The sequence below is a fragment of the Gorilla gorilla genome, chromosome 19 (genome assembly GCF_029281585.2).
Source record: "Gorilla gorilla gorilla isolate KB3781 chromosome 19, NHGRI_mGorGor1-v2.1_pri, whole genome shotgun sequence".
NCBI lineage: Eukaryota > Metazoa > Chordata > Mammalia > Primates > Hominidae > Gorilla > Gorilla gorilla.
The window spans coordinates 54,318,072-54,343,323 of NC_073243.2; the positions used below are offsets into that span (position 1 = coordinate 54,318,072).

The 25,252-nt window shown below is 43.4% G+C and overlaps 1 protein-coding gene across 1 annotated transcript in view; it reads right to left on the bottom strand.

Moving 5' to 3' along the window:
• IL31RA (interleukin 31 receptor A) overlaps positions 1–25,252 on the bottom strand; it is a 71,078-nt gene that overhangs the window by 14,181 nt on the left and 31,645 nt on the right. The window contains exons 6-11 of the mRNA XM_031003371.3: positions 18,345–18,510; positions 12,079–12,158; positions 8,434–8,650; positions 2,329–2,511; positions 1,159–1,260; positions 204–350 (exon numbers count right to left, since the gene is read on the bottom strand). Of these exons, the coding sequence (XP_030859231.3) occupies positions 204–350; positions 1,159–1,260; positions 2,329–2,511; positions 8,434–8,650; positions 12,079–12,158; positions 18,345–18,510 (895 nt within the window). The remainder of the gene's footprint in view (positions 1–203; positions 351–1,158; positions 1,261–2,328; positions 2,512–8,433; positions 8,651–12,078; positions 12,159–18,344; positions 18,511–25,252) is intronic.

A 25,252-nucleotide genomic window follows, 5' to 3' on the forward strand; every position in this document is an offset into this window, starting at 1 on the left:
TGTCACTTCACTCTCATTTAACCCCCAAAACCCCAAAAGGTGGGTGCTCTTGGCCCCATTTTCAGAGAGACTTAAAGAAGCTAAGTGATTCATGCCAGGTTGCAAGTCACAATGAGATGGGGGAGCCATGCCTACGACAGGTCTATCCATAGCATCTATCTGGGGCTTGGGGGTTTTTTCCACTTGGCTATGGGCATGCTTACAGAATCCTTTTCCACCTTCAGCTTGGTAAAAGATGGTGTAGTTGCAGATGATACCCTTTCTCTCACTCTTGGGAATCTCTTTCCATGCGATCGTGACCGTCTTCACGCCAATGTTCTCCACCTTGGTCTCAGGACCTTCTGATGGAACTGGAAAGGACAGAGGGATAAATGATAATCACTGAACTGCACTCCAGGAGATCGTTCCCCCACAAAGGCCCTGGCCAGTACTCAGACCAAACCATAGTGCTGGAGGCGACGGGTGAGGGTTGAGTAGGGAATTGATGAATCAGCTTGTTTGGGAAAATTGTTTTCTAGAACCATCTCTCTTAAGCAAGAAGAGAAGTGGCAACAAGACCACTTGAAAAAGTCCTTTCTCATAGATGTCTCACTCCAATTTGGTACCCAGCTTTTTCATTCATATCTGTAAAGTGTAGTTATTATCAAATAGTTGAAGAATATGGCTCCGTAGGCTACCTTTGAGTGGCAGAAGATATTTTCCAGTGTTGAATCTGGAAGACATGAACTTCCAAAAAGATAAAAGTAAAGCTTGAGCAATTCACCAGTAAAGCCTTTGCTTATTGCTACATAATTAAAAATAATTTTTTAACATCCCTAGCTTAGGATGAACTCTAGGCTCCCTGATGTGGTCTTAATTCAGTGTTATTGCTGGTAGCAGCTCTATTTGCACTGTTTATTTGTGACTTTGGGCAAGTTATTTCACCTCTCTGAGTTTTAATTTTCCATCTGTGAAATTAGGGGATTGGACTCAATGATCTCTAATGTCTACCCCAGCTTCAGAATTCAGCAAATTCATAACATACAGAGCTCACTACAAGATGAAGCACAAATGAGCCCTAAGATGGCTGGGAATGAGCTACAGGCACTTGCAGCCTTATTGGCATGTGGTACAGGTCACACTGTTTCCTTTTCCCCACAGGGTCTTGTCCATTCATACCGCCTTCTTTGGCATAAGCCTGGATGGAATATGGCTCGCCAACTTTGTCATGCAACATTGGATACACAGAGATGTTATAGCACCAGAAAGGTTTTAATTTATCTGTAAAAAAGAAAGAAAAAAAAGTGTAAGTGCAGAGCACGGCAGAGTGGGAGGAATACTAGACTAAGAGTTATGGACAAACACTTATAGAAGATATTCCATTTCTCTAGTTTCCACCTCTGGAAAATAAACAGGTTAGGTTGAATGGTCTGTAATAGCTATTGCTTTTCTCAGATTTTCTAATTAATTCTTATTTTTAAATTTAGCTTTTTAGCTTTTTCTTTTTTGGAGGCAGGGAATCCCCAGGTCTGTTCTGACCAAATACTATTGCAGCAGAGAGATCCATAGGATCACTGAACACGCTGCCTAATTAAGTCCTAGAACAACATATCATCACCCTGTGGATCTCAAACACTGTGACTTCTATCTCCTCTACTTGCCTGCATCCCTGCCTGTGTATTATTCTTAATATGGATGTTTGAAGCATTAAGAAATGATTGTGGTGACAGGATTAAAAGGGTAAAGCCTCATTAGGGAGGCTGAGGCAGGAGGATCACTTGAGCCCAGGAGTTTGAGGTTACAGTGAGCTATGATCGTGCCACTGCACTCCATCCTTGGCAATCAAGCAAGACCCTGTCTCTAGAAAATAAAAATTTAAACAAAATTAAAAATAAAGAGTAAAGCCTCACTCGCATATCTTACGTAGGGCAGGGACTTTCCTGAAAAGAAGGCTATTCCTATAACAATCACCTGGGAAGGGGGCCTAACTCTTAAACAGGCAATCAGAACTGAAGAAAGTATCCTAGGTAGGCCAGCTGGGATCCACATTCTGGAGTTATCCATGGGATGACCCAGCTATCCGGGAAGGACTCTCTGATGGTGGGTGTTAAGATGGTGTTTTCCACCTGGAGACCGATCAGATACCTGGTCTGCTTGACACCCACAGCTTTCTGTGCCAGCCTTGCCTTGGAAATACCAAGAAGCGTGACACTTCATTAAGCTTGCACAAGCTTGTCAAATGCTATTAAACACACTAACAGCTTTGAAGCCAAAGTTAAAGATCTAAAAATGGATGAAAATGAAACCAAACGCTGCACTGAGGGAACCTGTGGGTTCCACCCTGGCTACCTTGCTGGATCGTCCAGTTCGTGGCCTGAGACACAGATTCCCAGGAAAGGGTGGTGGGCTCTGAGTCCACATCCGGAAACCATTCAATCATCCAAGTGTTCACGTCTAGAGCAGAGCTTTGCCACTTCACCACTAGCTGGTCCTCAGTAACGCAGGCCTGCATGACCTCAATGCACTGAAATGCTGAAAGGAGAGAAAAGGACTGCTTCACAGCTACCCAACTCATTCCCCAAATGCAACAACCACATTGGCATCCTCATTGCCTCAGCTGTAAAACAAGGCCAAAGTTCAGGATCTCCACTGCAGCCTCCCCGGATGGGGCTCTTTTCACTCCCCTTATTGCATCCTTTTTCCTTACACAACACCTTGAGGAGTAAGTGGCTTCTTAATCTTCCTTTACCTAACCCCAAATTGACCTGTTTCCAGAAAACGATCTCACTAGAGAGTTGATGACTAAAAAGACTTACCTTCCACAGGTGTCTCTGCAAGTCAAATGGAAAGGAAACCTGAGACAGAGAATTTCCAAAGGTAGAATTTCAGGCTCTGGGGAATTGTGTGGCTGGGAAGCTGGGAGATGGAGACCTTAAAATCATACCAGGGAGATGGCTTTACGCTTTCACTATATAGTCTGGCTCTGCACAAACTGGATATGAATTCCTATCCTCAAGGCAGCAAGTATTGCATTTGTACCAGAAAGATAAAGACATTGCCATCCAAATTACCTAGTGTGGATCAATACATAAATGGCAACATTTTCTGCAGGACTGGCCAAAATAATCTGGAAACAGGTCACAAGGATTTATTTAATAGAAAAGTTGAGTGTGTGGCTTGCAATCCAACATCTGGAACTTAATCAGAATCAGAGAGAGATCTTATTGAAAATATTCGAACACACAGAAGAGAACTATTGGAGGTGCAGCAAGGCAGAGGTGGAAGGTACAAACTGGGCGGGGCTCAGAAATTCCAGGGCGTGATCTCCCCTCACCCAATGCTCACCAGCGTTGCACTCCTCAACCTGCAAAACTCGAATCCATGGGAAGAGCGTTTCTTTTTCTTTTTCTTTCTTTTTTTTTTTTTTTTTTTTGAGGCAGAGTCTCGCCCTGTCACCCAGGCTGGAGTGCAGTGGCATGATCTTGGCTCACTGCAACCTCCACCTCCTGGGTTCAAGTGATTCTTGTGCCTCAGCCTCCCGAGTAGCTGGGACTATAGGTGCATGCTAACACACCTGGCTAATTTTTTGTATTTTTAGTAGAGATGGGGTTTCACCATGTTGGCCAGGCTGGTCTCAAACTTCTAACCTCAAGTGATCTGCCCAGCTCAGTCGGTCTCCCAAAGTGCTGGGATTATAGGCATGAGCCACCACGCCCAGCCAGGAAGAGTGTTTCAATGAATGTCAGAAATGATCCTGGATACAGGTGCAAAAGTGTCCTGCAAAAAAAAAAAAAAAAAAGAAAAGAAACCCAAAAGTCTTTTGAAGCTGGAAGCCTAGGCCATATGTAGGAATCTGGGGTGGGGACCAGGGGTCCTGCATCCTGCTATTCCTTGGCAACAAACCCCAGCAGGCTGTGTGTATATTTAGGAGTCTTGTTCTTGTAAGCCACAGTTGACGGATCCTTTTCCCAAACAGGGTCCTTATGAGACACTCCAGGGGCTAGTCCTAGCAGCAAGGCCAGGTAATTTGTCAACCTGAAAAGGTAACTCTGAGAAGGACAACTGAGGCATGGAGGAAATGTGAAGCCACAGAAGGAGCAGAGGCCGGGGCAAGAAGCACAGAGCCTGGAGATCGACCCCACCTAACCCTAGGGCTCTGAGTTTCTCCTTCCAGCCTTCCCCTACTCACCGCCTGGAAGCATCCCCAGCCAGTCCTGGCTGAAAGTCCCTGCTGGAGCCTTGGAGATGTAACTAGACTCTTCTAGCAGCCAATGTTGGCACTCCACCCAGACCCACTCAGCTTCCTTCTTACTGTGTGCTTGTGTTTTGCTTGGCTGGGATGACTATGAGATGTCACTCACACTCTAGATAGAGTCCCCTGCAAGATCCAGTGGGAACCCCCCTCCCTGGGGCTTTTATCTCAGATTGTACCTGTTACAGGTTGAATTGTATCCCCCAAAAGTATATCCCCAGTGCCACACAATGTGACTGTATTTGGAAATAGGCCATTGCAGATGTAATTAGTTAAGACACTGGGCCCTTTATAAGAAAAGAGGAATCTGGGCATGGAAACAGAGACACACAAGAAGCTAGCCATGTGAAGACTGAAGCAGAGATTGGATTTATGGGAGTTACTGGAGCTACCACAAGCCAAGGAATACCTGGGGCCACTACAAGCTGGAAGGGGTAAGGAAGGATTCTCCCCTAGAGACTTTAGGGAGCATGGCCAACCAGCACCTTGATTTGGGACTTCTGGCCTCCAGGACCATGAGACAATAAAGTTCTGTTGTTTGAAGCCCCCCAGTCTGCGGTGCTTTGTTTTGGCAGCCCTGAAAGCCCACCTTCATCTCAGCCTCTGCCCTGTCCTGGCCTGCTTCCGCAGCTTCCTCATCTCCCTGGAGGCACTTTTTAAAAAAATGATTGCCCACAAATCCTGGCCTGAAGAAGCCAGTGTTGGTGTCTAAACCCACACTCCTTCTCACCAACACTGGAGCTCTGAGGAGCAGGGAGATCCGGGTCTAAAGCGCCAAGTGCACTGCAGAGACTGCGGAGACCACAGGGGCGTGGCGCCGGCCCCAGGAAGCCATGAGTCAACCTTGAAAGGGGAAAGCCTGGCCACACCAAGGGGCGCCAAAAGGGAAATTTCCAAGTCATCACTCTACTCAATATAAACGAATCGCCAGGTCCTTCCATCATTCAATGAGAGCTTTCTGAGCAATTACTCCAAACATCCCCAGGTGTGGTAGGAAACACAGATCCTTCCTTGAAGAAGCAGGGAGGGGCTTTGACTGTGAAAGCCATTGATTTCTTGTGATCTGCAATGAAGACAGTCACCCGGGGCTCACGTGCTGGTGCTGCTTCTCCTTTGCCAACCATCCTGGCCCATCCTGAGCTTTGCCCCAACTTGGGCCCATCTTCCTCCTCTGGCCTTATGACACAGTGGCCGGGCTTTCCGATGCCCTGCCTGGGACCACGCCGCTGCTGCCTGCTGTCTCGGGTCTCACAAAACCCAGGGCGTGCTGAGCAGAAGGAACCTCATTCCAAGCCCTTATTCCAAGAGGGGAACGTGGAGGCCCGCACAGGTCAATAACCAGTTCAGTGTCACACAGCATCTGTGACCGGAATTCAAGTCACTTTATGAATAACACATCTAAGGTTGTGGGATATGGTACAAGTTGGGAATCCTGCAGATCCGAGCTGGAATCATCCCACTCCAGAGACCTTGGGCACATTACTAAGCTTGCCTGAATCCCTTTGCCATCTATAAAATAGATCTCACAGCATCTACATCATGAGTCATGTCAAGGCTAAAATGGGAAAACCTATGTTATCTTAGCACAATTCCTGACACATACTAGTAGACAATATATGATAACTATTACTTAATGATAGTTATACTTACAAAAATTATCTTATTATTCTCCAGTTATTATTCTCATTCTCCAGTTGCCTCCACTTTAGTAAGCAAAATTCTGTAGAATATTACTTTCTTTTGTTTGTTTTTGAGACAGGGTCTCGCTCTGTCACTCAGGCTGGAGTGCAGTGGTACAATCTCGGCTCACTGCAGCCTCAACCTCTTTGGCTCAAGCGATTCATCCCCCTCAGCTTCTCAAGGAGCTGGGACTACAGGCACATGCCACCAGGCCTAGCTAATTTTTGTTTTTTTTTTTTTTTTTTGTAGAGACAAGGTTTCACTATGTTGCCTGGACTTGTCTTGAACTCCTGAACTCAGCAATCCACCCGCCTTGGCCTCAAAGTGCGGGGATTACAGGCGTGAGCCATCGTGCACATCCAGAACATTATTTTCTTTTATGTCTGGGACTAGCATCTGTAAAGTTTCTCTGTAAAGAGCCAGATAGCAAATATTTCAGATTTTAGGTTTTGTGGGCTAGGTCGTCTCTGTCATAACTATTCAACTTAGTCACCGTTGCACAAAAGAAGCCATAAACAATATGTGAGCAAATATGTGTGGTTGTGTTAAATCCAACCAGATTTAACCTGCAAGCTGCAGTGTGCCAATACCTGATCTAGGACCCTTATAATTGATGATCACACAGTCGTATCTGACACAAAGCCAAAAAAAACTTAAGTGAATTTAGCATAACTTTAAAGTGTATTTTATAATATTTTTAAAGTCGATAATCTGTGTGTAACAGAAATTTGATCAATCAGAAATTTTATTAAGAATGACAATAAGCCAGGAGCAGTGGCTCACGCCTGTAATCCCAGCACTTTGGGATGCTGAGGCAGGTGGATCACCTGAGGTCAGGAGTTCGAGACCAGCCTGACCAACATGGAGAAACCCCGTCTCTACTAAAAATACAAAATGAGCCTGGTGTGGTGGCGCATGCCTGTAATCCCAGCTACTCAGGAGGCTGAGGCAGGATAATTGCTTGAACCTAGGAGGTGGAGGTTGTGGTGAGCTGAGATCACACCATTGCACTCCAGCCTGGGCAACAAGAGCGAAACTCCATCTCAAAAATTAATAATAATAATAATAATAATGACAATAGTAATAATTAGCACCAGACAAAGCATTTTACATACATGATCTCATTTAATCTTCACTACAGCTCTGTGAGGTAGGTATTATTATATAATAGCTCCATTTTACGAGTAGCTAAGCTTCAGAGAAGTTAGGTAACTTGCCCAAGGTTAATGGTATCTTGTGGAAGAGCAAAGATTTGAACCCGGGGCTGCTGGACTCCAAAGCCCATGCTTTTATACCCTATTCTTTACCACCTCCCATCCTGGGGCCACACTGGGAAACTGAGGTTACTATTCAACAGCACCTCTATTAACAAAGAATGTGTGCCCCAATGACACGTGCATTTGTCAGGAACTTCATCACTAGGGTGTTGGACAGGCAGGAACTAGGATGTCAGGAAATGAGGACTACAGGGAGTACTATTAAATGCTAACTAAAATAATATCAAGTGTAGCTCAAAATACAAAAATATAAATATCTAGGAATTATAAAATGAGGGTTTAAGGGAAGAGATGGAAGGGAGCACAGGCAGAGAATTCTAGAACTGGTTGTGTAAATGTCTGAACCAGTCTAGGTGTAAGCAAATAGAGAAAGGTGGTGAATTGGAGAGCACATTCCTAATGATGATATGTTTCCACAAATAGTTACTGCACACCTGCTCTATGCCAACTGCTCTATGCTATTTTAAGTGTTGGGAATTAGGTTAAAAAAAAGAAAGGAAAACAGACAAAAAATCACTGCCCTCATGGCATTTACATCCTATTGAGGAAGAAAAAGGTAGTAAAATAAATAAGATAATTTATAGAATAAGGGATAGTACTAAGTTTGAAAGAGAAAAGAGAGAAAAGAGGAAATCTATTGTCTGCAATTCTTTGAATGAAAGTTTTTTATTCCAAAACAGGATAAATATGAGTTTGCCTGGGAGCAGTAATATGTCAAAAACTACTTAACCAAAAGTGTAATGAACAATTTATTGGCAAGTATAAACACTAGAATTTTTCCATAGTGACAAATGGAAGGGGAAAAGGAAGAAAACAGGACAGCAAGCATTAAACCAAGGATGGGGATGTGGTGAGTACCCATTTGTGGGGAGAAGAGTTCAAGAGCAGCTTCGGTCACGGAGGACAAATGTGAGAAATAGGACAGTTTCATAGGACTTGACCCAGCTTACATTCACTCAGACCAGAGCAAATCAAAGCTGCACACAGAACTTCTAGGTGTATGGCTTCGTATTCTGTAATTTATAAAGTCTCTGATTTTTAACGCAGGCTTTGTTCCAAAGGAACATGACTTCAAGTGATTCATTAATTACCAGCAAATTCTCATTGCTTCACCACAACCTAAAAAGTCCCCACTCCATTTTCATTTTGACTCAAGAGAAACAGCCACCCTTGAGAGCACAGGGACTGCTCCTTGGCCAACCGATGGCACCAGGTACCTAAGGAAAAAGTTGATGCTCTACTTACATTTTTCCTGAATAGCTGGAATCCTCAGGGTGGCCACTGGAGACTTCCCAAGAGAATTATAAGAAATCATAGACACCCAAAAGCTCTCGCCTCCCAGATGCAGTTCAAGCTGCTGGTTAGTGGTGTTCATTGTTTCTGTGAGGTTAGTGTTGTTTTCTGGATAGTACCATATCTTGTAGCCAAGTGTTTTCTCTAGGACTGGGGCTCCTCTTGCCTTCTGAACCCAAAGAAAACAAAATTTATTGCCAATAACAAAGAAAAAGAAAGGCATTGAGACAGTGAGAAGCGGTGGGGGTGAGGGTGGGGAATAAGGCTAACTATTAGATACGAAACTACAATCAGGTAATTACCCTCCAGGGATGAATAAGATCCTGGACTGTGATAGTAACACTTCAAGTGCCAGAAGAGGGGATTTACTAAATTTCGTCTAATTCCATGAGGCTAAACTAGAAGAATGCCCAAAACAATGTAAACAAGCCACCCTTATTTCCTTCTGCCTGTATCTTTCGCTCCATCCCACTCATGTAAAGGAGTAAGGGCTAAAAAGCTGACACATGTCCTCTGAGCCCATCCCAAGTCTGGTCTGGCTCTGAGTCATCTCTTGCCTGGAGTATCCAAAGGTTGGAGAGTACCCTATGCCCTAGTCTTTTATTTCCATGCCTCTCCCTCTGAGAAGGGAGCCAGCTTCCCTGGACCAGGCACCCCAGCCAGGCGTCCTAGCTAAGAGGGCTGACCGGCCAGTCCCAAACCCTTGGCGAGAAGTTTAAGGTGGAATCCTGGGGACTTTAAGCTAAACTCTTATTTTCAGCCTTGAACTTGGGCCCACTCACCAGACATTTGCCTAGGAGACAGCATGGTGAGTATTTCCCAGAATTGATAGGGCTTCCCCTTCTGTTACTGATTATACACATAGATGGAGTGTAACACCTGAATATAAGTCCAGGACTTATAAGTGGGACTTTAGCAGGCACTTCGTCCCACTGCCTTCCCAGTTCAGGAATTTCCTTTACTTTTATGTCTAGGCATAAAAGGTCAGCTAGAATCTTCCTAATGACCAGGAGCCTTTTATCTCTCAAGACGACCCATTTTCTATTTTATTGTATTTATTTATTTATTTTGAGACAGAGTCTCTCTCTGTCGCCCAGGCTGGAGTGCAGTGGCCTGATCTTGGCTCACTGCAACCTCCGCCTCTTGGATTCCAGCAATTCTCCTGCCTCAGCCTCCCGAGTAGCTGGGATTACAGGTGTGCACCACCATGCCCGACTAATTTTTGTATTTTTAGTAGAGACAGGGTTTTGCCGTGTTGTCCAAGCTGGTCTTGAACTTCTGACGTCAAGTGATCCCCACGCCTTGGCCTCCCAAAGTGCTGGGATTACCGGCCCAGTCCACGCCCAGCCCCATTTTCTCTTTTAAATAACACATATTCTTTTTAAATAACATATTAACATGTTATTTAAAATCTTTTTAAAATAACATATTAACATTTTAAATAACTTTTTAAAATAACATATTCTTTTTAAAATAATAAAAATTGAGATACAATTCACATTCCATAAAATTCACTGTTTTAATGTGAGTTCAATGGCTTTTATTAATAGTATGTTCAGTCATGCAACTATCACTATTATTTAATTTTAGAGCATTTTAGTACATTCTTTTTTAACCAACTCAAATTCTTAGAGAGCTCTTTCCTTTTGAAGGTGCGGGGGGGCGGGGGGGGGTGGTGTGGAGAAAAAGACCAGACCCAACAGGCGACAGGGAGGAGGCGGGCACTGAAATCCATCTTCTCTACTTTGCAAGCTGCCCTACTTGGCCCTTCGCCACTGCTATGTAGCTAAGACCACATGTGGGCGTGTGCGGTTGTTGGCTTTCCTCCCCCAAAAAATGTGTTGCCACAATCATTTGTTTTCATACTTGATGGCTGAGAAAGACCGCACAGCATCTGGGATTGATTCTCTAGGATTCCCCGCCATCTCTGGCTGTTGTCCCATGCGGCGGCAGCACCGCCTCCGCAACCCAGGGAGTCCCATAGCCCTGCGGGTGTGGAGGGAGTGGGCGATGGTGCGGGAGCCTCCAACCCTGAGGTAATTGGAATGTCATCTGGCAAAGCAGGACACTTGCTCCATTTTCAACAGGATTTTGAACTTGCCTGGACTTCAGCAAATATGAGCTAACATCATGAGCATTTCCTGGGAATTCTGGAGGCACACGAAGGAATTCTGGCATCTCACTCCTCTCCTCCTTCTTCTTCCCCATCTTTTCACTCTTTTTTTCTCCATCTGCCCTTTTCCTTTTCTGTTTATTCCCCTGTCCCCCCATTTTCTACTCCTTCTCTCACTTCCCTCTCTCAGGTCCTCTTCCCTCTTCTTCTCTGCATTCCCCACCTGACTTCTCCTGTTCCTTACTCCCAGGCCTCCGCCCTAGGAAGGACCATGTGGTCCCTCTTCTGTTTTTGTGCCCCACTATTTCAACACACATGTGCCATATATGTTGCCAATGACTCGAGGACACACCAGCAAGCTGACCCTGATCAGAGCTCTTCTTAGACAGCTGGGTGGGGAGGGGGGTTCCAGCAGAGGGGGGTTCCTCTGCTGCCTTCCAGCAGAGGCTGGTCAGTGATCGTTTCCTCCAGAAGGTCATGGTGCCTCCTGCACTTTCACTTTCTACCCACCCCGAATGTTAATGTTTCAGACCAAAGAGGAGGGGACCAGCGTCTGTCATGCATGTTTGGGCCATCTGCAAGATGACCTATAGGGCTTTTTTGAGCTGGCCAACCAATGTGAGATTTGGAGCATCATAAAGCCCTCTAGGGAAGGAAATTCTGGAGGTAAAATTTCAAGAATCACAGTTTTTAGAAGGGTAAGAGACCAAGGGCTTTTAAACAGGATAAAGAAACAGGCTGGGCAGGTGGCTCATGCTTATAATCCCAATGCTTTGGGAGGCTAAAGTGGGAGGATCTCTCGAGCCCAGGAGTTCAAGACCAGCCTGGACAACACAGCAAGACCCAGCCTCAACCAAAAAAAAAAAAAAAAAAAAAAAAAAATATATATATATATATATATATATATATATATATATATATATTTTTTTTTTTTTTTTTTTTAATTAGCTGGGTGTACTGGCACACTTCTGTAGTCCCAGCTACTTGGGAAGGTGAAGTGGGAGGATCACTTGAGCCCAGGAGTTAAAGGCTGCAGTGAGTTATGATTTCACTACTGCACTCCAGCCTGGGTGATTGAGCAAGACTCTGCCAAAAAGAAAGAAAGGCGGTGGTGGGGAGGGAGGGAAAGAGAGAGAGAGATAGAGAAAGGAAGGGAAGGGAAGGCAAGGCAAGGCAAGGCAAGGGAAGGGAAGGAGAGGGAAGGAGAGGGAAGGGGAGGGAGTGGGGAGGGGGAAGGGGAGTGGGGAGGGGAGGGGAGGGAGTGGGGAGGAGAAAGGTGAGGCGGGGAGGGGAGGGAGGGAGTGGGGAGGGGGAAGGTGGGGGAAGGGAGGGGAGGGGGAAGGTGGGGGGAAGGGAAGGGAGGGGAGGGGAGGGAAGGGAAGGGAAGGGAAGGGAAGTAGGATGGAAGGGAGGATAGGGAGGGAAGGGAGGGAAAGGAGGGAAGGGGAAGAAAGAGAGAGAAAAAGAATCCAGAGGGAGGTCACCTTCCATAACAACCGCACTGGCCTTCTTCCATCCACCTCAGCTGGTTTCAGGACTCTCCACAGTTCCAGGCCACATGGAGCTGTAAGGAACAAGAATGACGTACTCAACCCAGAGATAAGGGAGTTGCAGAGGAGACAGGAAAGGTTAGCTGAGCAGTTGGGAAGGATTTGCTTGAGGGAGCCATTGGGAATAAGGTGAGGAGTGGAGGGATGGCAGCTTTGCAATGACCAAAGATGTCTTCATTTTGTGGTCAAGGAACTGGAATCAACCAAAGATAAAAAAATAAAACTGCTCTTGAGTCTGATGATTTAATGTAAGATAAAGGAAAAGTATAATAGGCCCCATTGTAATATAATTTGTCACCCAAATCTAGATCAAAATGTGACTATCTAATGTCCTCTAGATCTAACATACATATTATAGCTGGGAATGACACAGATAACTCACAAGGAGATATATGTATATACAATTTATACCAAGTCTACTTCCAAAAAAATAAAACTACATACTTGAGATGTTATAAAATAAAAGAAAAAATTAAATGACAAAGGAATAAGACAATAAGCTTCACTAGGTCCCTCCTTGAGCTCTAAATTTAATGCTGGTTTTCCCAAAATAAAAAAGAATCACATTGAGGTGCCTATTTCCCATGGCCCAATAAAAAGGAAACCTAGAAATTCATATGAAGGGAAACTATTTTCTGGTTACGAACACTGAAATCATAAATGGAATTTATCACGTGGATCTTTTCAAAAAGGACACAGAGTAACGTAAAAGCCAATATCTGTAATCCCAATAGAGCAAAAGCACAGAAATATCATATATGTGCATTTTTCATAGTTGTTTTCTATAAATAGCCAGGGCATAAATCCTGACACATGCCTTTTTCCAGTAAACAACACAGTCTGAGACAATAGTCCAAGTGTACAGGCTTCTGATGATCTAACCATATAGGGATGAAACAAAAAACAAGGAATTTACATTTCACTTGATTTCTGGACTGTATCTCTCAAATATCCTGTCTCAAGCAAGTTTTGTCAGGAGATGGCTCACTGGCAATTTATAGTTGAATGCCCTGACATGCACCTGAAATATCAAAATGCTGAGCTACTGATTAGAGAACGACCCACCCACCTTAGCCATGAGAGGAAAGCAGAGAGTTCTAAACAAATGTCGAGAAGGCTAGTGGCCCACGATTTGGAGAAGAGAGTAAATGTCCCTAGTCAAAGCTGCAGTAGTTACACTCTGAATTTTTTCTTGAGGAAATAGCATGGCTGGAGATAATGTAATTAGGTCCACAAAGAATGAGTCTACCACTCAGACCAATATCTAAACTATTTTTTAGAAGTAAGAGATTGTCCTCAGGGATCTTTTAAACTGTAGGTGATTGGATATCTTAAAGTAAAATTACTGGCTGGGCACGGTGGCTCATGCCTGTAATCCCAGCACTTTGGGAGGCCGAGGCAGGTGGATCACTTGAGGTCAGGAGTTCGAGACCAGCCTGGCCAATGGTGAAACCCTGTCTCTACCAAAACATATAAAAAATTAGCTGGGTGTGGTGGTGTGTGCCTGTAATCCCAGCTACTCGGGAGGCTGAGGCAGGAGAATCGCTTGAACCCGGGAAGCGGAGATTGCGGTGAGCTGAGATCGTGCCATTGCATTCCAGCCTGGGAAACAGAGCGAGTCGTGTCTCAAAAGAATTGTTTTTAAAAAAGTAAAATAACTGAACTCCAGCTAAAGACAACCTTATAATGAGGAAAATGTACCAAGTACAATTGAGTTAATAACTTGTTTTGCCTTTAATGGAGAGTCACACTTCTACAACTACTCTTGCAGAAGCCAAAGTCTAGTTAACACAGTCTAGCTGTTAGGCCCAGGATCTCCCAATGAGATAAATGCAATTCCATTAGAATTGCTTATAAGGAGATTGAACTGTGTTGACTTTACATATTATTTCATCTGAATCCCACTGAGGTGTTGTCTCAAAAGCTCTGCCATGAGTTTTCTGATTTCTCAAAGGCTTTTATTGAATCATAAGACAGGACAGCCGGTACTCAAGTTTCTCAGACAGGAAGCAACAGGCTGGTTTCACCCTGTCTACAAGCCAGTGAGATATAAGCAGTGGCCAAGTTCCTCCCAGAAGACAGCCTTTGTACAGGGCTACAAAGTCATTAGACCTTCCAAGGAAACCCGCAGGATGAGAGGGACCTTTACTCCATCTCTCACATGCAGAATCTCTCTGTTCCAATCATGTGGAGAGTCAAACTTAAGGCCAGTAATATTGAGAGTGAGAAAAAAAAAAATCTAAAGACAAGGTGTTCATTACTACCCAGTCCTAAATATTCATCTCAAGGATAGATACAGGCAAAGCTAAACTGATTATTAAATAATCATTCCAGGCACTTGACTAGAAATATGAGTGAAATTCTTCTTGGATTTAGCCCATAGGCAGCCGGGCATGGTGGCACACGCCTGTAGTCCCAGCTATTCGGGAGGCTGAGGTGGGAGGATCACTTGAGCCTGGGAGGCGGAGGCTGCAGTGAGCTGAGATCTCACCACTACATTTCAGTCTGGGTAACAGAGTGAGACCCTGTCTCAAAAAAAAAAAAAAAAAAAAATTATCTCATAGGCAGCCATTTTGTTTTTGTAGATGGTAATAATAAATGAGTTTAAATTGATATTTCCTTCTTTCATTGAGGCCACTATTTCCTGCAAATATGGTCCAAAGAGAGACAGTCTTCTCAGTATAGACTTCCCACAGATGCAGCTGTTAGTGAAACTGCTGCCTCACTATCATGTAAGTCTTCTATAGTTATTATAGCCAGCTTTCCATTAACCATAAATTGATAATGGATTTTCAGTTTAATCAAAGGGGGAAACTGAGCACTCTGAAAAAAAAATTAAAATTTTCCAAATCAACCAAAATATCTACATATTCAAAGGCATCAATTGTCTGGACTGATGCAGCAACAATTGATGCTATACTATTTCTATTACAATATGGGTATCCCCACAACCACCACCAGTTAGACATATACAGGTACCCCTGCTAAAGAACAACAATAATAAAAGCTAACTCTTAGCAAGTGTCAGTTTCTCTGAATTTTCTCATTTAATGCCCACAGCCCTGTAATTAGATACAGCAATAATGTTACTAATTATCATTTCTGAAGCATAGAGAAATTAAGCAGGTATTCAATATCATAAGCTTTTAAGAAATAAAGCCAGGATTTGAATCAAATTATATCTGTATCATGTAGTGAGTAGATATTTAAATGCCTAAATATAGGTAAGTAACTCTAATAATCAATATATTGAAATCCAAAAGAAAATAGGCAGTGCTTCACATTCAACTTAGAATACATGTTTTCAAACAATTAGAAAGGTTTGAAGTGGTACGCATTAAACAAATGGCATTTCATTGAAATAGGAAAACACGCGCTTTATAAATTTGAAAACAAGAAATGAGGATTGGCTGGGGGGTGCATTTTAATCAGTTTCTTCTGGGATCCCGAAAAAATGAAGAAGGACAAAAGCAAAAGTTCTCTAGTGGTGACTTTGATAAATAAGTGTTTGCTAATTAAATCAAGCTAGCTGAACTAATAAATCAGATGAAATAGCAAATATTTTTTCTGGCAGCAAAACAAGCTGAGAAAACTGACACGAGGGACTGGCTGGTCTGTGATAAGCTTGAGACTCTGAGCCACGATGGCACCAGGAGGTCACTAGAAAGAAGAGTGACAGCCATAGCAGGGGAAGAGCTAGGCAAAACACAATGGCACCCAAGGGAGCACTTAATCATCAGCTTGCCTGCTGAAAAGTGAGGCAAAGGAAGAGAACTATTTGCTAAATGATACTGCATGAACATCTCCAGTGGGGAACACAAAATTCAGAAGGCATCAAATTGGTTCCAGGCATCTGACCATAGTGGTGAATGCACCAAACATCTGTTAATACTAGTGTTAATACTGGAAACTCAACCAGGATCCAAAGGAATAAATCATTATTGTGTGGATGAGGTAGCACAGAAGTTGACCCCAGATGTTATCTGAGACCAGTCTGCAACTTGGGTATGAGACTGAAATCTAATTTTCTATTACAATATGGGTATCCCTAAACCATCTGAAATCATGAGGCCTGAAATCATGGCCATGGGGGAATTCATATTCTAAAACTCACATCCCTTATAAATAAATAAGGTTAAAGCCTCAGAGGAAGGTTAGAAGGGTGGGCATTTTAAAATTTCTTGTCCATCATTCAGAAGATGTGTGGCCATCACCAAGTATTCATTCAATTAGTCATTCATTTACTGTTAGGCTGAAAAATGGCCCTCAAAATATCTTGTCCAGGCCGGGCGCAGTGGCTCACGCCTGTAATCCCAGCGCTTTGGGAGGCCGAGGCGGGCAGATCATGAGGTCAGGAGATCAAGACTACCCTGGCTAACACGGTGAAACCCCGTCTCTAGTAAAAATACAAAAAATTAGCCAGGCGTGGTGGTGGGCGCCTGTAGTCCCAGCAACTCGGGAGGCTGAGGCAGGAGAACGGTGTGAACCCGGGAGGCGGAGCTTACAGTGAGCGGAGATCGTGGCAATGCACTCCAGCCTGGGCCACAAAGCGAGACTCCATCTCAAAAAAAAAATCTTGTCCAAATCCCTGGAACCTGTAAATGTCTCCTTATATGGTAAAAGTGACTTTGCAGATGTGATTAAGTTAAGGATCTTGAGATGGGAACATTATCTTGGATTAGCCAGGTGGGTCCTAACTGTGATCACAAAAGTCCTTATAAGAGGGAGGCAGAGAGGTTTGACACACAAGAGTAGGGAAAGGTGATGTGATGATGGGGGGATAAGTATTGTAGATGGAAGAAGGACCACAAGCCAAACAATGCAGGCAGCCACCAGAAGCTGGAACAGGCAAGGAAACAGATTCTCCACTCAGAGTCTCAGAAGGAAATGGCCCTGCTGACATCTTGACTTTAGCCCAGTGAAACTGATTTTGGACATCTGACTTCCAGAGCTATGAAAGAATACATTAGTGTTGCATTAAGCCACTAAATTTGTATTGTTACAGCAGCAATAGAAAACTGATACATTCATCACACATTTATTGATCATCCACTGAGGGTCAGACTCTGGGCAAGGCTCTTGAGAAAAGTAACACATGCTGAGTGACCCTGAGCTGTTTATTAGCGTCTCTGAAACTCAGTTTCCTCATTTCCAAAATGGGAGTGACTCTACATATTTTATAGTGCTTTAAGGAGGATTAAATATAATAGTAGGAGGATAAATAATAAGAATAGGAAGTCTAGCAGTTAGTGAATATCTACTATGGGCTAAACACATTATTTCATTTAATCTTTAAAATAATACTAAAAAATAGGTACTACTATAAACTCAACTTACATATTCTATTTCAATATAGAAAAGGGGAATAAATGTGAGGAAACTGCTGAGAATGAACTGAGAGTTTAGGTATCTCGCCCAAAGACACCTGGCTTGGGATTTAAGCCAAGCCCACTGACTGGAAGCGTTGCTCTTAATGACCATACTGACACTTAGTAAGCACTCCATCAACCTGCAACCCACGCCTCTTTCCTTTCCTCACTGTCATTAAAAATGTGATTTTTTAAATTGTATTAGTTACACCTTTATTTATTTTTTGAGTAGTAGCTCCAGGGTTCACAATATGTATCTTTAATTTATCACAGGATACCTTCAGATGATATGATACTGGCGGGGCACAGTGGCTCACGCCTGTAATCCCAACACTTTGGGAGGTCAAGGTGGGCAGATTACCTGAGGTCAGGAGTTCAAGACTAGCCTAGCCAACATGGTGATATCCCTTCTCTACTAAAAATACAAAAATTAACCGGGCATGGTCGTGGGCCCCTGTAATCCCAGCTACTTGGGAGGCTGAGGCACAAGAATTGCTTGAACTCGGGAGGTGGTGGTGGCAGTGAGCCGAGATCACACCACTGCACTCCATCCTGGGTGACAGAGTAAGACTCCATCTCAAAAACAAAACAAAACAAAACAAATGATATGATACCCTTTCATGTATAGTATAAGAACCTCATGAGTATTAAAATGTGATCCTTTGCCTTTGGGGCACAAAATTGTGCAGGCTCACTCTCGAGGGTACAGGGGGCCCCTGGGGTCATGAGATTCCATGATTCCCAACCAGGTGGTGACAAACCCCACCAAGTCTAGCCCAAAGCAGCCCTACACCAGAGCAGACAGGACAGGAATCGCAGGGAGTAGCTTGCCTTCTTCCTCAGTCATTCCCATTTTTTCTTGGCTCCAGTCACTCCAGAACTTTGACTCCTTGACCGCACATCGCAGAGCTATGACATATTCTGTAAAAGGCTGCAGCCCCGTGAGGTTGTATGTTTGGTTTTTATCCTTACGGTTCTTAGCGAAGTTGACTTCCATCTACAAGACAGAGACAATCCTAAACTGAAATGGAGACCACACGTTATCCTCCCATTTTCCTCTTCACTACCTAGTGTACTTTTACATTTTTAGAACTAGTAACACTCTAAATCAAGTTTTAAAATATATAATTTTTATTAACAGACTTCCATATGTGCCTGGGAACAATTGGTACCTACACAGATATGAACATCCCCATGAACCACCAACTCCCTTCCCATTTCCTGTATCTAAGCTTATGGGGCAGAGATTCCTGCCTCTGGCCTGGTCTGGGTGAGCAGAGCTCTGCTGCTTGCTGTTCTAGAAGACGCAAGCCTCATGACCCAGGGCAACCTGGGCCTAGGAGGTGACTCCAACACCTAGAGATACTGCCTCATGGAACAGCAGAAACAGAGACCTTAGCTGCATCAAATGCAATCCTCACGTCATCCACGAGACCCAGGAAAGTTAAATAACCATTTAAATGAAAGTTAGAAGATCTACAGAATAGGATCAGAACACAGATTTCTTCACTCCTCGGCTTTTTTGTTTTACCCAAATCTTTCACTTCAAAGCACTGGTCTTTGGGTGACCAGTCAAGCTGCTGAAAGTCTCAATGGCCTGAATGTATAAATTAATTTTGATACTCTCTTGGGGAGGAAAGAGGTAAATAAATCAGCTATTTTCTCTAGATGTCAGCTTCTCATTGGTAAAGTGAAGGTGTTGCTTTATATAATTTCTGGGACTCAGCTCTCCAAGAGAAACTAAACATTTAGCTATTCCTTTTCTGAGCACAGTCATTGTTGCTGCAATATAAACCTTTAGTTCAATATAAACATTTAGCTCAATATTAGCTTTATAAACCTAAAGTTTATAAAACCCAAAACCTAAAGGTTTACAAAGCTTATTTTGAGCTGATTAATAAAAAAAATAAACTGCACTAATAGGCATGTCTATTTAACTAGTATGCACACAGCATCGTCCCATGGATCCTGCAAGAGAAGGAAGTCCTGATACTACTTGCATCTATGTCCCAGCTGTGAAAATTAGTACCTAATTGCAGCTCCTGTGCTTTAAGGAAATTGGGCAGAAGGAGGATATGTGTCTATGGCAGAAAGCTGACAGCCGCAGATGGACTTTGGAACTCCCAGCCTGGTGAGACGGAGGTGGAACAAGAAGAGGCAATGACACTTTGGGGGCTAAATCCCAGGTTCCCTGAGCATCCTCTTCAAACAGGCCCCGGAGATGCTGTGATGGCAGACTAGGGTTGTGGAGAGCGTAACTTGAGACAACCTGTTGTTAGTTAGGGATCCAACTAGAACAGGATTAAGATTGCTAGGAAAGGCCCAACCACATGGTGCCCTCCAAATGTGATTTAAAATAAAAATACTAATCCACACAGCAAGTGTAAGGAAGTCTAATAAACCTCTATTTTACTTGTCATGCTTTAAAAAATATATAATATTCTTCTTTTTAACCTTTCAATTTTTCCTCCTGCTTTGTTGTACCCTTAGCACATGCTCAGCCTGTGTAGTGGTTCTCATCACGTACATTACACAGAAAGTTCTGCCTAATGTAGCCACGGAAGCCTCTTCCTCCCAGCCCCGGCCTCAGAGAAGATGAAACCGCTGCTCAGTCTTTTAATCAAGGTGCCTGTAAGGCTCCTTTACTTTGTTATTTTGTCCAGCCAAGGTGCCTCTGGCTCCAACAGGATCCAGGATCAATTGATCCTTTATATACAGGCTTAGATCCAAAACTTCCCCAACTCTGCACAGGCAATGGAACCCTACTAAAACATTAATTAGCTTCATCATGTTCACTGTTAACAATCTATGCTTCGTGCCAAATCCTAACTCACCCAGAGTGTTTGTCTTAGTAGATGAGTCAGAAGTTCTGATACAAAACCTAAATCAAATTCTGTGTGTGTGTGTGTGTGGTTTTTTTTTTTTTTTCTGACTCTGTTGCCCAGGCTGGAGTGCAGTGACACGATCTTGGCTCACTGCAACCTCTGCCTCCGGGGTTCAAGCGATTCTCCTGCCTCAGCCTCCCCAGTAGCTGGGGCTACAGGTCCGCACCACCACGCCGGGCTAATTTTTTCTTTTTTTTTTTGAGACAGAGTCTTGCTCTGTCACCCAGGCTGGAGTACAGTGGCGATCTCGGCTCACTGCAAGCTCTGCCTCCTGGGTTCATGCCATTCTCCTGCCTCAGCCTCCCGAGTAGCTGGGACTACAGGCGCCTGCCAACACACCCGGCTAATTTTTTGTATTTTTAGAGGGACGGGGTTTCACCGTGTTGGCCAGGATGGTCTCGATCTCCTAACCTCGTGATCCACCCGCCTCAGCCTCCCAAAGTGCTGAGATTACAGGCGTGAGCCACCGCGCCCGGCCATTCCTGGCTAATTTTTTTGTATTTTTCGTAGAGACAGGGTTTCACTATGTTGGCCAGGCTGGTCCCTAACTCCTGATCTCAGGTGATCCACCCACCTCGGCCTCCCAAAATGCTGGGATTACAGGCGTGAGCCACTGCACCCAGTCCATAAATCAAATTCTTAAAATAGTTTTGAGATCCCTTTCTAAGAGGCTCACATGGCTTTATTATACAAAGGTGCAAACCCTTTAGACTAGGGCCACAAAAGAATCTGGAGGGTGTTGAGGTAAGGTCACATGGATGGCAAACCTGGGAGACAGAAAACCTGAGCTTAGGTTTGCAACTGACAAGCCCTGTGATCTTGAATAGATCGTTTAAGCTTTCAACATCTTGATTTCCTAATCTGCAAAAATGGGGATAGCAAGGCCTCAATTACAGGATATTTGCAAGGATTAAATAATTTGGAGTATAAGGAAGCTCTTTGTTACTCATAATATCATATAAATATGGGTCTTGTTATATCGACATGTTGGAATTTTAGCATTAGTTTTAGATGGCTACATTTAAACAAATATTTATTGAGCACAGGCATGCACCAGGCAAAGGGAAAACAGATGAAAACTAAGGTCCCTGCATTTGAAGAATTTACAGTGTAACTGGAAGAGAAAGTTGAAATGCATTGCTGTTAAGTGCAATGACAGAAGCATGCAGAGGAGGGACCAGGCCCAGGCCCTCAGAAGGAAATATGTCAGGCCTGAGTTCTGAAAGGTGAAGAGATTGGGGCAGGAGAGGTGCAAAAGCAGAGGGTGTTCTAGGAAGAGCCACAGAAAGAGTGAGAGAACATGATGCAAGGGAAACAAGCAATTCAGAATGACCAGAGAGGCAAGAGCAAGAGCGTGAAGGGATCGGTAGAGGCCAGGTCTCACAGAGTTAATAATTTGGACCCTTTTCCATCAACAATGGAAATCTTTGATAGAAGGTTGGGAAGAGCAGAGTTGGGTTTAGCTGGGATTGCAACTGAGGATAACTGCTTGTATTTGAAAGCTAAGGAGAAGGCCAGGCATGGTGGCTTATGCCCATAATCCCAACACTTTGGGAGGCTGAGGCAGGTGGATCACCTGAGGTCAGGGGTTCGAGACCAGTCTGACCAACATGTGAAACCCCATCTCTACTAAAAATACAAAAAATTAGCCAGGTGTGGTGGCACAAGCCTGTAATCGCAGCTACTTGGGAGGCTGAGGCAGGAGAATCACTTGAACCCCGGAGGCGGAGGTTGCAGTGAGCCAAGATCATGCCATTCACTCCAGCCTGGGCAACAAGAGTGAAACTCCACCTCAAAAAAAAAAAAAAAAAAAAAAAAGCCAAGCAAGCAAGCAAGCAAGCAAGCAAGCAAGCTAGCTAAGGAGAGAGAAAGAGTAGTACAGACTTCCACCTTCCTTCCTGCATCCTCCAGGAAAACAGGAGGCAGGACATTTTACCTCTGGGACTGGCAGGAAGCAAAGATGAGTACAGATGTGGGTGAGTTTGTCAAAGATACGGGGTACAGGATGCCAAGGGTTGGGTAGTTTATACTGGTTGCCCTCACTTAGTGTTATATGCGGTATAGTAATTTTCCAGAGGGACTCTGGTCCTGGTTTATTTTTCTTGTTGAATCCTATCCCCCAGCAGCTGTAGTGACTCTGCACTCAGCCAAATAGAAGGAATTAAGGGTTTATAGCCAGTAGATTATCCCAGAAGTTTCTCAGGTTCACGGAGACCATGACATGTGGTATGAAGAGGAGCTTGTGCTATACCGGGGACTGCTCTGCTTAGGGGTTCCCCAAACTACAATTAATGAATCTAATGTTCCATGTAGGCAGGTTCAAAGAGAATGGTTCCAGAGCTGGCTTAGAAAGGAAGCTGGGGGGAGAAGTGGCCATTATCATCTCTCTGAACACAGATAGAGGCAGAAGGCAGATAAGGGGGGTTCCCAGAGAATCTCTGACCCGCCAAAGTGTTTACATCAGATGCTTTTGTGTAGATGAGGAAACCTGCCCAGGGTCTTGTCCGCGTATGTCGACAACAGACTGGGGACCCGCCTGTGCACTGGGAGAATGGGGTGGAGCCACGGGAAGTTCACGCTTTGTGCAGGGGGAAGGAGCCTGGCCTCTTTAGCTCCTGTGTGGTGGACTGGTATTCAATCTGTGAGGTGGTAGCCTGTTAGCAGGAGCCCATCTCGCTTTGCTGAGAATTTTTTTCTCCTTTTTCCTTTTCGCCCAATAAATTCCTCTCTCCTCACCCTTCAATATGTCCACGTGCCTAATTTTTCCTGTTGACACAAGAACCCGGATTTAGCTGAATTAAGGAGCAAAAATTCTGCATCAATAGGACAAATAATGCTTTTCTGAAAGAGTTCCAGACAAGGAGAGCATGCTGCAGTAAACAGGGTGTCTATGGGTTTCCACAAGGGAAAGGGTCGCATGATAGCCTCCTGGACAAGATAAAAAAAGTAGGCTGAATGATGATAGTGGTAATTAGGTATATTCATAGAAACCTGAATAAATGACCATATCCAAAGGAGGGGTTGATCCTCTGGATGGTTTCTACTGGTTTACCACAGGGCTCTGATGTAGTCACCATTTTTATTAATAATTAGATAAAGGTATAGAAGGAAGTGTTATCAAATCTGGGGATACTGAAAAGTTAAAAAGTAAAAAGTTAATCATAAGTTTTGGGTGACCAAACAGGATTCTAAATAGGCTGGAATGATAGATAAGACCAACATGAAGAAATTCAATAAGAATAAATAAAACACCTGAACTTAGGTTAAAAACCAACAAATGATAAGATAGTAGAGGTATGTTTTACTAGCAAGTCTTCAGGAGGTAAAAAGTCTTAAATATTTAATTGGCTAATAGTTGATTAAAAGTCAATAATGTGGCTGCTCATGATGGCTCACACCTGTAATCTCAGAACTTTGGGAGGCTGAGGGAGGAGGATCACTTAAGACCAGGAGTTCCAGACCAACCTGGGCAACACTACAAAAAAAATTTAAAAATCAGCCAGGCATGGTGGCATACGCCTGTAGTCTTAGCTGCTCGAGAGGCTGAGGCAGGAGGATCGTTTGAGCCCAAGAGTTCAAGGCTGCAATGAGCTGCAATCACACCACTGCACTCCAGCCTGGGTAACAGAGTGAGACCCTGTCTAAAATTTATAAAAAGGCAATAAATATGAGATGATTACAAAAAGGTGATACAATTTCAGGCTGCATTGATGGAAACTGCAGAATATTTTCTCGACTTTGAGGTAAGAAAACATTTCCTAAGACACAAAAGGCATTAAGCATAAAGGTGAAGACTGATAAAACTCTAACCATATTAAAATTAAGTGACTATTCCTCAAAAGTCACCATTAAGAGAGTGAAACGTCATGCCACATAGTGAAAGATGTTTACAATACACGTAACAAATAAAAGACTCATAAATAGAATATGTAAGGAATGCCTACAAATCAACTGAAAAATCAGGCAGACCAGCCAATAGAAAAAACATGCAAAAGGCTTAAATCAGCGCTTCCAGAAGAAGGAATCCAAAGGGCCAATAAACATGTGAAAAGGTGTGTAACTTCATTAAAGGTCAGGTAAATGCAAATTAAAGCCACCATTCCATCATGTTCATACTATGAGATACTACACAGCAATGAAAATGTATAAACTACAGCATTATATAGCATGAATAAGTCTTAAAAGCACAATATTGAGAGATAGAAGCCAAACATTAGAAAATACAAAATATATGGATTCCCTTTATATGCTCCTCCTCTATTTCTACTGGTTGCTTCTTCATCCTGGGACTCAAGGAAACAGGGCATAGTCTCTTAAACTATGTTCTTCAGTGATGCAGCCTTAAATGGTAAAAAATGAAAGCAAAGAAGATTACCATGAAAATCAGGGTAAAAGCTCTAACAGAGGTCATGAGCAAAGGGCAAGCAGGGGGCTCTGGCATCCTGGAGAAGTTCTATTCTTGACCGCAGTGGTTTCTACATGAGCACTGACTTAATAATAATTTGTTAAATGTAATATTATGTTTTGTTCACCTTTCCAAATGTATGTTATACCTCATGATTTTATAAAACGTCAGAAAAATAAAAAATAAAATGGCCAAACCATAGACTCTCTGGTAGCCAACATAGCCAGACACAAACTTGGATATAATGCAGAAGTAAATTTCTCACTCTTTATTATGTCCCTGTGCTCAGAAGGCAAAAATTCCTATTGTAGAACACTCTTCCAATCTAAAAGGTCCAGATGGAAAAATGGAAAACTGGAAGGAGAAGTACTTAGCAATGTCTCTCTTCTATTTTTAATGTAAAAAGTGAAATAATGATTCCAGGTCAACAATAGTTGTCAATGATTCTT